The sequence below is a fragment of the Erinaceus europaeus genome, chromosome 7, assembly GCF_950295315.1.
Source record: "Erinaceus europaeus chromosome 7, mEriEur2.1, whole genome shotgun sequence".
NCBI classification, from domain to species: Eukaryota; Metazoa; Chordata; class Mammalia; order Eulipotyphla; family Erinaceidae; genus Erinaceus; species Erinaceus europaeus.
Genome location: NC_080168.1, coordinates 26639176 through 26651498, shown reverse-complemented (window position 1 = coordinate 26651498; position 12323 = coordinate 26639176). Strand labels below are relative to the sequence as shown.

General features: G+C 39.4%; 2 protein-coding genes across 7 annotated transcripts in view; one reads left to right on the top strand and one right to left on the bottom strand.

The window, feature by feature from the left end:
- Positions 1-12323, bottom strand: part of METTL21A (methyltransferase 21A, HSPA lysine) — a 131379-nt gene that overhangs the window by 89447 nt on the left and 29609 nt on the right. The window lies entirely within an intron of this gene.
- Positions 1-12323, top strand: part of CREB1 (cAMP responsive element binding protein 1) — a 65572-nt gene that overhangs the window by 51309 nt on the left and 1940 nt on the right. For 4 of the 6 annotated variants that reach the window (XM_060194034.1, XM_007520186.3, XM_060194035.1 and 1 more), the window contains 2 exons: positions 1211-1393; positions 3880-4030. In XM_060194034.1, coding sequence (XP_060050017.1) covers positions 1211-1393; positions 3880-4030 — 334 coding nt within the window. The remainder of the gene's footprint in view (positions 1-1210; positions 1394-3879; positions 4031-12323) is intronic. The other 2 variants (XM_060194037.1, XM_060194036.1) reach the window with 1 other exon arrangement.

Genomic DNA, 12323 nt, shown 5'->3' with positions numbered 1-12323 from the left:
TTTAATAACTTTTTCTATGTACTGTAATATAAAGGTGAACCCAGATTTTCTTAAAGTGAAATATCTATTTGTGCAAACCAAACTTGAGTACTTTATAGTAGAGAAGGACCAATGTAGGACCAATGTGGTTAGTGATAAAACAAAGTCTTTATAAAAAGACGAGTAATTTGAAAGTACTAATAAAAACTTTGTTTTAAAAATGATGATCTTGAGCTCTAATTTTAAATTCCATGAGAGATATATGACTTATTTATTTATTCAATACAGAAAGAATTTAAGAGAGAGGGAAGGAAAAGCAAAGAGAGAGGGAGACCTGTAACACTGCTTCACTGCTCCTGAAGCTTCCTCCCTTTTGTAGGTGGGCACACTGCCTTGGTTTTTTGTTCTGTTTTTATGATTTATTTATTAACACAAGAGAGGAAGCCTAACTGGCATATACTAGAGATTGCACTCAGAAGTCTCATGCTTGCAAGTCCAGTGTTCTAACCACTGTACAGCCTCACAGACTGTGATAACCATATAAGTTTTGTTTCATTCAGTGGACTTTAGTCATAGGTAATGCAGTTCTGGTTGAGTTAGGGAGTAGAATGCATTACTGAACTGCTTTATTGATTAGGCATCAAAACAGCTATTTTGAAAGCCTGCTGCAGCCCCATTTCTGTGCTGAGTAAATAGAAATAGAGCAGGAAAAGACTTCCTGTCCTCAGGAAAGATGTTCACTAGTGGATGGCAAATGTTAAGCAGTCACAGTGCTGTGCTGGTAAAGACGGAAAAAAGGAAGTACAAGTCACAGGGTAGCACCTCCTCTGAGCCCAGTATCTTTTAGAGTAAGTTAACATCTTCTCTCCGTTTATCTTGTTTTTATTGTCAACAGGCATCATTATGAATTACACGGTTCGTAGGATGCATTTGTATTATGGAAAAGAAATGTGGATTTCCTAAGCAGAAATTGCTTCTGTACCAAAATATTTTGGGATATATATACCAAATACAGTGCTCAGCTCAGGGTAGTGAACCTGGGACTCGGGAGCCTCAGGCATGAGAGTCTCTTTGCATAACCATTATGCTGTCTACCCTGCCCTTTAGCACTGTCCTTTGCTATAATCAGTTCTCTGTGTCTTAGAATTTGTTCTATATTGAATTTAGCACATTGTAAGAGTTTTATTTGCTATTGATTAAACTTGTAACAATCAAATCCATTGGGTTTTAGTTGCCATTACCCAGGGAGGAGCAATACAACTGGCTAACAATGGTACCGATGGGGTACAGGGCCTGCAAACATTAACCATGACCAATGCAGCCGCCACTCAGCCGGGTACTACCATTCTGCAGTATGCACAGACCACTGACGGACAGCAGATCTTGGTGCCCAGCAACCAAGTTGTTGTTCAAGGTAAGAGAATTGAGAACTCACATGTGTGATAAATTCTCGGAGTGACCGCACTTTTGTAAATATCCCCAAAGTGTAAGTATAACAATGCAGAGCTCTGCTGAAATGTAGTCAACTTTGCATTATAGATGATCTGCATAAATGCTTCCATTATTCCAGTTGAACCACAACGTCATGGCATAAAAACAACTATTTTCAATTGTAAATATATAACATCTACCTTTAACACCTTCACCATTTGGGGATAGAAAAAAAAAAAACAGGCTAGATTAGAGGGAAAGACAGTAGAATTGAGTTGGGAAAGCTAGATTCTAGATCAAACTGCAGATGTCTACTGTGTAATCTTGAGTGAACCTGGTCTCTATGGGGACTCACTTTTTTCACATGTCAAATAAAAGTTCTACTAAATCACTGAGAAGAATCTGTATGCGTATATATATTTTATTATCTTTATGTGATAGCCAGAAATTGAAAGGAAGGGGGAGATAGAGATGGAGAGAGACAGAGACATCTGCAGCACTGCTTCACCATGTGTGAAGCTTCCCTCCTGCAAGTGGGAACCGGGGACTTAAACCTGGGTCCTTGCACATTGTAACATGAATGCTCAACCAGGTGTGCCACCATCCAGCCCAGAGAATCTTTGGACGTTCAGAATTGTACTTTTTTTTTGGCCAGAACACTGCTCAGCTCTGACTTATGGTGGTACAGCAGAGGATTGAACCTGGGACTTTTTTTCCCCTGTATCTGGCCTTAGGGCCTTATGCATGCATAGTTTCATTCTTCTCTGATTGGCATTTTTCATTCAAAGCATAAAAGGGAAGGAGAGACACCACATATCCCCAGAGCTTCCCCATGTGCCATAATACACTCCCATTGTGGCACAGGAGCTCAGATCTGGGTGTGGCAAAGTCCTAGCCAATTAACGAACTCTACTTTCTCTTTCTTTCTCTCTCTGTCTCTCACCCCATTATGTTCTTAAATTATTTTTATTTTATTTTATTTTGGATAGAGACAGAAACTGAGAGTGAAGGGAGAGAGAGAGAGATACCTACAGCTCAAAGGTTCATCACTCAAAGTTTCCCCTGGCAGGTAGGAACCAGGGGCTTGAACCTGGGCCCTCATGCACCATCACTTGACCCTGACTTAAAAGTTGTTTCAGGAATCACAGTTAGGGATTGACCCTAAAAAAAAAAAAAAAAGTGTATCATTTATACCAAAGTGAAATTTGCATATTGACAAAATACTGGGTTGTCAGGAAAAGTCATGACACATTTGCATAGAAAAACTACATCATGATTTTTCCAACAACACAATAATAAATCTGTATCTAAAATTATTTTCATCAATAATGATTTTGCCGGTGGTGGTAAAAACAGTTGTACCTTTTCCCCATGAGTATTATTTTTTTTTTGATTGATCCTTTTACACCAACTAGAGAGTCATACTTTATTTAAAGGGCCCAATGTACATACAGAATATATTCTCTTACTAGGCAGGTAATACTTGAAATTTTGCTTATTAATGGGAATAAAACAGCTTTTCACTTTACATGCAGGTACTCAAAAATTGTAAAGCAGGATGTCAGTGAATTTGAATTCTGAACGTCAGTTTGAAGATGGTAACATATTCAGTATATGAATCTTTTCCATTCAAAATATACATTTTAATTGATATTAGATATAAAAGCATAGATATCTTTCATAAATTAAATATCCAAATTTTCACAGGTTCCTTATTTGGATACCATGTTATTAAGTCATTTTTAGAAGCATTTTGACAAAGAGTGATTGTGATTGTTTTCACAAATGGTGGATCATTTAGTTAGGAAAAAAAAAAGTTTGGTTTATTTAGCTGTTATCATTTACGTTAAAATAGTGTCTACAAATGATGTTACTGGCATCAAATAATACATTTTTTTCATACTTTCAGTTTTATTTCAATTAGAAATTGTTAATAGTTGACCATAATGCTTTATTTTCTCTTCCATTTTGCTATTTTATGAAAAATCATGGTCGTTTTTATGTCGTGGCAAGAGTCTACTTGAAATTTTTTAATATGAATTTACCAATATCAAAGGAAGACACTGAGGACTATAATCTGTCTAGGAAGATCATCCAAGCTGTGTCCTACTGACCTTTTAGACTTAAGGTTGGTAAGCATGTTAACAACAGAATAGAAGTGCATTCCAATGATAGCTAAATACAAGACCCTACAGACACAGGTTAGGACCTCTTTCCCCCAGTGTCTCTACTAATAAACACTTTGAAGTTGATAATTATTTCTCCGTCATGACTAAAAGAGTGCTGATTCTTTTGCCATTATTCTGATTCTTGTGCTGATTCTTTTGTTATTGTTACATTAGTCAGAATCCTCGATTCCCCCGCCCCTCTTAATTCAAAATGTACATTTAGATTAACGCTGATATACCTAGTTTAAATAAAGCAGAGTGTTTCATTGTCTTAGACAGTGCTGGCTGTTTTTCATTCCAGCTGCCTCTGGAGATGTACAGACATACCAGATACGCACAGCACCGACTAGTACCATTGCCCCTGGAGTTGTTATGGCTTCCTCCCCAGCACTTCCTACACAGCCTGCTGAAGAGGCAGCACGAAAGAGAGAGGTTCGGCTAATGAAGAACAGGTATAGAGAATTTTCTTAGATTTTTATAGGTCTTGTATCTTCTGTCAAATACATTTCTTTTATGTCTGCTGACAATAGTATCTGCGTTGATGAGTCTTGGTGCAATATCTCTATTTAATAAGTTATACTTGGGAGCATGGCAGATCGAATTATGGGTCCATCTGGATCACACCACAGTTTCCCCGGGAGCATTTAAGGAGCGGCTTTGCCTTATTTTCGCTGTGCTCTCAAATCAGCTAGCTAGAGTATATATGTTAAATGTTAAGTTCTATTGACTCCAAATGTACTCCAGCGAATACACTATGGCCAGTTCATGTTTTAATAAGTTTTACCGCAGCTCAGAATGATTGTCTGAATATTTTTCAAAACTGGCTGAGGGTATGGATTGACCCACCAACACCCATGTGCAGCAAAGAAGCAATTACAGAAACTGGAACTCCCACTTTCTGCACCCAATAAAGAATTTTGGTCCATACCCCAAGAGGGGAAGAAATGTTGGGAGAAGATGACCAGAGGGCTCTGAACTCCATTTCCAAGAACTGGAGAGAGAAGAGGAAAAAAAGAGGATATTCAGAAGTAGTAGCAGATGTAGGTATCACTTAGTAAGGAAGAGAAGGCAGAGCCATGGGAGGGGGTCAGATATATATAGATATAGAAATAATAGTCAGTGCATATGTGACCTTGGGAGAACTACTGCAGTTTACCAATGGAGGGAATAAGGACACAGAAGTCTTATGGTGGGAAAGGTGTGGAATTACACCTCTGTTATCTTATAATTTTGTAAATCAATACTAAGTCACTAATAAAAAATTCTGTTCTATATAAGATCTTAAAATGCCTTGGAGGGAGTCGGGCGGTGGCACAGTAGGTTAAGCGCACGTGGCGCAAAGCACAGGGACTGGTATAAGGATCCCGGTTCGAGCCCCCGGCTCCCCACCTGCAGGGGAGTCGCTTCACAGGCGGTGAAGCAGGTCTGCAGGTGTCTATCTTTCTCTCCCCTCTCTCTCTGTCTTCCCCTCCTCTCTCCATTTCTCTCTGTCCTATCCAACAACAAAAAAGCAATAATAACCACAACGAGGCTGCAACAACTAGGGCAACAAAAAGGGGGAAAAATGGCCTCCAGGAGCGGTGGATTCATGGTGCAGGCACCGAGCCCAGCAATAACCCTGGAGGGGAAAAAAAAAAATAGCCTTGGAAAATGAAATTTCTACATATCAAAAAAATCTTATGTAGGCAAATATTATTTTCATGAGTTCATAATTATAAATGGATTGTCATTTTAAAAAGTGCTTGTACTTACTTATTTTGCTTTGAAGTTAATGAAAATAGTGCTGCTGCTCAGGCCAGATGTCTCCAAACACTATGATAACGTGGAAAAAACAGAGCCAATTTGGAAGTTCTAAATTCAAATTGCTGTACTTTTAGCAGAACATACTAACAGTCTGAGTGCACTTTAAAACTGAATTGTTTATTTGAAGTTTGTGCTTTTGTTCAGTTTTATGTTTCAGCTCATTTCTTAGCTAGTTTTGATTGTTACTAAACAATATATAAGATTTGAGAAATAGCAGTGCTTTTGCTAAGGTACTAAGGGAAGAGTTGAAAGATAAGTACATTTTTATTTACACTGGATCAGTCTGATTTTTAAGAATTTAAGTTGTAATGAGCAGAAGCATAGATGCTGCATTCATAGTCTAAGTGCATGTACATCTTCCTAGTTTTTAAGTGTAAGGAAATCTTTGGTCCTTTTGAAAATTAGAAGCAAATCTAATTCTTACGTCCCAAATAAAGGCAAGGTTTAAAATTTAAGGACTGGTGTAAGGATCCCGGTTCGAGCCCCCAGCTCCCCACCTGCAGGGGAGTCGCTTCACAGGTGGTGAAGCAGGTCTGCAGGTGTCTGTCTTCCTCATCTCTCTCCATTTCTCTCTGTCCTATCCAACAACGAAGACAACAACAATAATAACTACAACAATAAAACAAGGGCAACAAAAAGGGAATAAATAAATATTAAAAAAATGAAACCAGTTCTTTTTCTTTTATTTAATAGACAGCCGAGCTGGAAAGGGAGACAGGGAGAGAGATAGACAATCTGCAGCATTACTTCACCACTTGGGAAGCTTTCCCCCTACAGAGTATGACTGGGGGCGTAAGTCCCAGGTCCTTGTGCATGAGGACATATGCACTTAAGACCAGGTGCACCACTGCCTAGCCCCAATTGTAAGGAGACGTCATAGAGCAGTTAGAAAGAAAATACACGAATACAAGAACTTGAGATTATGTCTACCTCGTTTGACTTTGCAGCCTGGTCAGTGAAAGTCTAAGACAGTAAGTCGTAGTAAATGAGAAATCAGCACTATAGTGTCTTTTCCGCTCTTTTGTTAGAGGCCTGCTCAGAGCTGCCCTTTTATGAACCTCCTTATTGAGAGTGGCAAAAAAGTGCCCCCCAACCCTGCCCCTCCATTAATTTCTTTAATTATCTTCCCTTCATGTCCTGCCCCATCCTTACATATTTCCAAGAACGGGGCACAGATAGTAACAGCCTTTTCTTGCCTGAGATTTTTGCAGGGATGCTAGCCTAGCCACCTTACTTGAGAGGCCTCTAATTAAATGATTTTGCTGGGTGGTGGCACATGTGGCTGAGCGCACATGTAATGCACAAGGACTTGAGTTTGAGTCCCCGGCCTCCACCTGCAGGGGAAACCTTTGCAAGTGGTGAAGTAGGGATGCAGGTATCTATCTGTCTCTCTCCATCACCCCCATCCCTCTTGATTTCTGGCTGTGTCTATCCAGTAAATAAATAAAGATTTTTATTTTATTTTTATTTTTTTTAACCAGAGCACTGCCCAGCTCTGGCTTATGATAGTGCGGGGGATTGAACCTGGGATTTTAGAGCCTCAGACATGAGAGTCTGTTTGCATAACCATTATGCTATCTACCCCCACAATAAATAAAGATTTTTAAAAAGCATAAAACAGCAAAAATAATGTAACTTAAAAAAGGAAACTTCTCCACTGACCCACTGACACTATCATGTCCCTCTCCCTGTATTCCCAGGTTACTGCTGCTGGGTTTTTTTTTTTTTTTTAAATTCCATTCATTAGAATCTGACTTCTGTGGCCACCATACCACCCTTTTATTTATGAAAGGTACGGATTCCCTCCCCATTAGGCAAGCTGCTTGATAGCTATTGTTAATGTAGGGCCTCAAGCATGAAAGATCTCAGCATCCATCAGGGTCTGCTTTTGCATTCAGAAAGCACAAGGCAGGAGCAACCCTGCTCTGGAGCTTCCTCAATTGTTATCGTAGCTCCATCCATAGAGTGTGGGGGCTCATACCTGGGCCAAGCAGCTCATAAGGTGTGCACCCTACTTGGTGAACTATCTCTCTGGCCCAAACCTACTATTCTTCCCTTTATGGAGTGTTTACCACTTTTAAAAGATCATTTTCCCCTAAACTTGGTTGACTTCACTCATCTGCTTTTGTGCTTATATTCTGCCTTTTCATCCATACCCACTGGATTTCAGGCATCTACTATATGTTGATATCCCTTAATATTTACTTTGGCTTTGACCTTTTCCCTGATGGACTGTTTATTAAGAACCCACTATATTCTAGATATTGTACTTAGTTTTTTTTTCTCTTCGTTTCATTTTTTTTTCCTTCCCTTTCTGTACTTAGTTTCTTAACACATTTTTTAGTTCTGTGTATAAGGAAGTGGAAGCTGTCACTTGACTTTACAGCAGTTCAGGTTTTTTTTTTAATACTTTTTTTTTAATATTTATTTTATTTATTTTTTCCCTTTTGTTGCCCTTGTTGTTTTATTGTTGTAGTTATTATTGTTGTTGTTGTTGTTGGATAGGACAGAGAGAAATGGAGAGAGGGGGAGAGAAAGATAGACACCTGCAGACCTGCTTCACCGCCTGTGAAGCGACTCCCCTGCAGGTGGGGAGCCGGGGTTCGAACCGGGATCCTTATGCCGGTCTTTGTGCTTTGTGCCACCTGCGCTTAGCCCGCTGTACTACAGCCCGACTCCCCAGGTTTTTTTTTAATTGGGGGATTAAATGTTTTACAGTCAACAGTATAATACAGTAGTTTGTACATGCATAACATTTCTCAGTTTTCCACATAACAGTTCAACCCCCATTAGGGGGTTGAACTCCTCTACCATCATGTTCCAGGACTTGAACCCCCCCCCCCCAGATTCCTTTACTTGGTGCAGTACACCACCTCCAGTTCAAGTTCTGCTTAGTGTTTTCCCTTCTGATCTTTTTTTTTCAGCTTCTATGAATGAGATCATCCCTCAGTTCAGAATTTTTATTATGAGGCAGGTGAGGGTTGTATTACTTTTATAATTTTTTTACATACAACCCTCCACCTTTCTCTTACAATTTTGGAGTGCAATAAGATGTTAAAAAGTTTCCAAAGTGAGAAGTAATAAAGGGGAAGATTAAACTGATGTGACAAGATAAAAATATTAAACCTTTATGGGAGTCAGGCAGCGGGTTAAGTGCAGGTGGCTCGAAGCTCAAAGACCGGTGTAAGGATCCCTCTTTGAGCTCCCAGCTCCCCACCTTCAGGGGAGTCACTTCACAAGCGCTGAAGCAGGTCTACAAGTGTCTGTCTCTCCACGCTCTCCATTTCTCTTTGTCCTATCCAACAATATCAATAATAATAATAATAACTACAACAATAAAACAACATGGCAACAAAAGGGGATAAATAAAGAAATATTTTTTAAAAATTAAACCTTTATCCAAAGAAAGATAAAGTAGCAAAGAAGAGACCACAGACTGTAAGCATTTTTAACAAAGAAGGCCAGTGAATTGAGGGTGTGAGCATTCATAGCAAGTGAATTAGAAATGTACAAAAATAAAATTTTTTTTGATTTCCAAAAGTTAACATGTATGTACTATAAATTAAAATCTATCCATCTGTACACAGCAAACCATAAAGAATGAAGATAATTATGCTTTTACTGAAATGGAAAAATGTTCATCAGGAAAACCCAAGCTGCCAAAAGAATAGATAATAATTACATTTTTATTTTATTTTATATATATATATATATATATATATGTGTGTCATTGCTGAGGCCTCATTAGTCTGGGTTGACTTTTTCCGGTAGAGCCATACTGAGGGAGACAGCCAGCACCAAAACTTCCCACAGTGCACTGGGGGTACTGGAACCTGGGTTGTGCTCATTGCAAAGCAGGCACTCTGGCATGAGGGTCCTCTTAACCCACCAAATAGTTGGTAATATAATTTTTACTTTGACTCATTTTACGTCGTTGAAGAGTTCTAATAGCATAGCATTCTAGATACTCTTGATCCAGATCCCGCTAATGTTAACGTGCTTTATAAGCAGACTACACTTACCAAAATGAACATGTTATAATATAGTGTAACGTACATCATAGACAAGAGTAATCATTAGCATAATATTGTGTGCTTTGGTACTAAACTGTACGTTGCATTCTGTTTCTACAGTTGTCCCACTTCCTGTGTCCAGGCTCTGTCTGTTCAGGAGAGTATGCCTGCCGCATTTAGTCACCATGTCTTTTTCGTCTCCAGCTGATAACAGTGTCTTTATTTGCTATGGGCAGGTTTCTTTTAGAATACGCCTCAATTTGATTTGACTGATATTTTCTTTTTGTTGTTGTTTTAGTTTTGAAAATATTTTATTTTAATATGAAAGAGATATAAACAGAAAGACCAGAGCGCTGCTCAGCTCTGACTTATTATGGTAGTGCTGGGAATTGAACCTGGGTCCCTGGAGCCTCAGGGATGAAAGTCTTTTGTACAGTCACTATGCTGTCTCCCAACCCTGATTGATTCTTTTTTATTAGATAGAGACAGAGAGAGATTTAGTAGGTGAGACAGGCAGACACCAGCAGCCCTTGTTCACTACTCATGAAGCTTGATCCCTGCAGGTGGGGACCAGGTGCTTGAACCCGGGTCCTCACACTGTGTAATGTGTATGCTTTACCAAGTGTGCCACTGCCTGGCCCCTGACTGATATTTTCTTATGGCTAGACTGATGCAATGGACTTTGGGTAAGAGTATCACACTGGCTTGGTGTGTACTTGGTGTGTATCTTATTATGTCCCCAGCATGACTCATTGGTGGTATTTAAAAAATTTTTTAAAAAGTGCCTTCCTTTTCTTGCCACCAGGGTTATCACTGAGGCTTGGGACCAGCACTGTGTGTGAATCTACCACTCCTGGCAGCCATTTTTTTTCCCTTTTTTTTGTAACCCCCTCTAATTTATTAGACAGGACAGAGAGAAATTGAAAGGAGGGAAGGAAGACAAAGAGAGAGAGAAGACACCTGCAGACTTACTTCACCACTTGTTAAATGTCCTCCCCTACTGGTGGAATATAGGGGCTTGAACCCGGGTCCTTGCACATGATAACGTGCAGTCTACCAGAGGTACCACTGCCCAATCCGCCCCCTTTTTATTCTTAAACATACGTCTATAGAGTCCTTGAAAAACTTACTTAAGATGTTAAATAAAGCTTTCTTTGACTTTTTGAAGTTCATTTAAATTTAGCATTCTCCAAAATTTGGGGGTGCTTATTTTACTAATAAAAAGGCTTGCTGCACCCCTGTTCCTTCCATAAACAGGAGTGCATGCTCTTGAGTCGTAGTATCGCTCAGTGGTGGAGTGAATTCTTTGATGATGAGGCCCTGGGTAATATCCCCAACACGCATGCACACACGCACACATTCCCTAGCTTTGCATAATTTTATTTTTTATAGGTAAAGAAAGAAATGCAGAGAGGGGGGAGTCGGTTGGTAGTGCAGTGGGTTAAGCGCAGGTGGTGCTAAGCGCAAGGTCCGGTGTAAGGATCCCAGTTTGAGCCCCGAGCTCCCTACTTGTAGGGGAGCCGCTTCACGTGTGGTGAAGCAGGTCTGTAGGTGTCTGTCATTCTCTCCTTCTCTCTCCCATTTCTCTCTGTCCTATCCAACAATGATGGCAGCAATAATAATTACAACAATAAAACAAGAGCAACAAAAGGAAGTAAATATTAAAAGAAAGAAATGCAGAGAGAGTAAAAGAAACCAAAGCATCCCTTAGTACACTGGAGGCCAGACTGGAGCTTGGGTCATGCACATAGTGAAGCCAACACACTATCTTAAGTGAGCTTTTTCTGGCCCTGCAATATATATTTTTTAAATATTTCACATTTTATTTTATTTTTATGAGAGCACTGTTCAGCTCTGGCTTATGCCAGTGCTAGGGATTGAATCTGCAACCTTTGGTGCCTCAGGTGTGAAAGTCCTTCTGTTTAATCATTATACTGTCTCCCTGGCCTTTCCTCATTAACTCTTAGTACAAAACTAATCATCTTGATTTGGGACCTTTTGTTTCACCATTTACAAGCAGATATGGACAGAGTCCTTGAATGGGAAGGAAAAGGTCTGTGCTAGTGTTGTAATTTGGGGACCAATTTTTACTTATTTTAAACTGTAGCTAATTGAGCATCATTCTGCAATCCAGTGCTACCCAAAAATTTTTCAGTGTTTCCACTAAAAAATATTATATAGTCAAATTGAGTTTGGGATGTCTATATTACTGTCAAAGAGTCCCTCTTTTAAAGTGTCTGAATTTATATTAAAATAATATTGAAAGGATCAAAGTGGTCTTGTATTAAGGAAGTGAATTTTTAACCCAATTTTAAAATATGTATATTTCAATCTTTCATAATCCTGTAGTGTACTCATAGGAGTGGGGAAAGTTTAGAAGAAATTGACCTATAGGTTCATATCAGTTTGAGTTGAAGGCATTCACTTGAGCAAGTGCAGATTGTAAATGTCCAGATGATGGAGAGAAGAAATCTGGGAAGCAAGATTCATCAGCCCTGGCTGAAATCAGATTTGCAAGTGTGCATCTGCCCTACATGTTTTGCTATTAGAATTCATGAAATCCAGAAGTTCCATACTTATTTCTGAATCAATCCCACCACCACCCTATATTCAGATTATTTGTGGCTTTGTAACACTTCACTTGACTTTTTTTTTTTATTGGTTAGTGGGATGTTGGGCTATTTTTACCAAAATAGCTATCCCCCAAAAAATATATATATATTTTTTTTCAGGGGCTGGGTGTTAGTGCACCTTGGTTAAGTGCACATTATAATGCTCAAGGTCCCTGGTCCAAGCCCTCCCTTGCCCCTCAGCCCCCCATCCTCACCTGCAGGGCAAAAGCTTTGTGAGTGGTGAATCAGTGCTGCAGGTGCCTCTCTTTCTCTCTATCTCCCTTTACCCTCTTGATTTATGTTTGTCTCTATCCAAT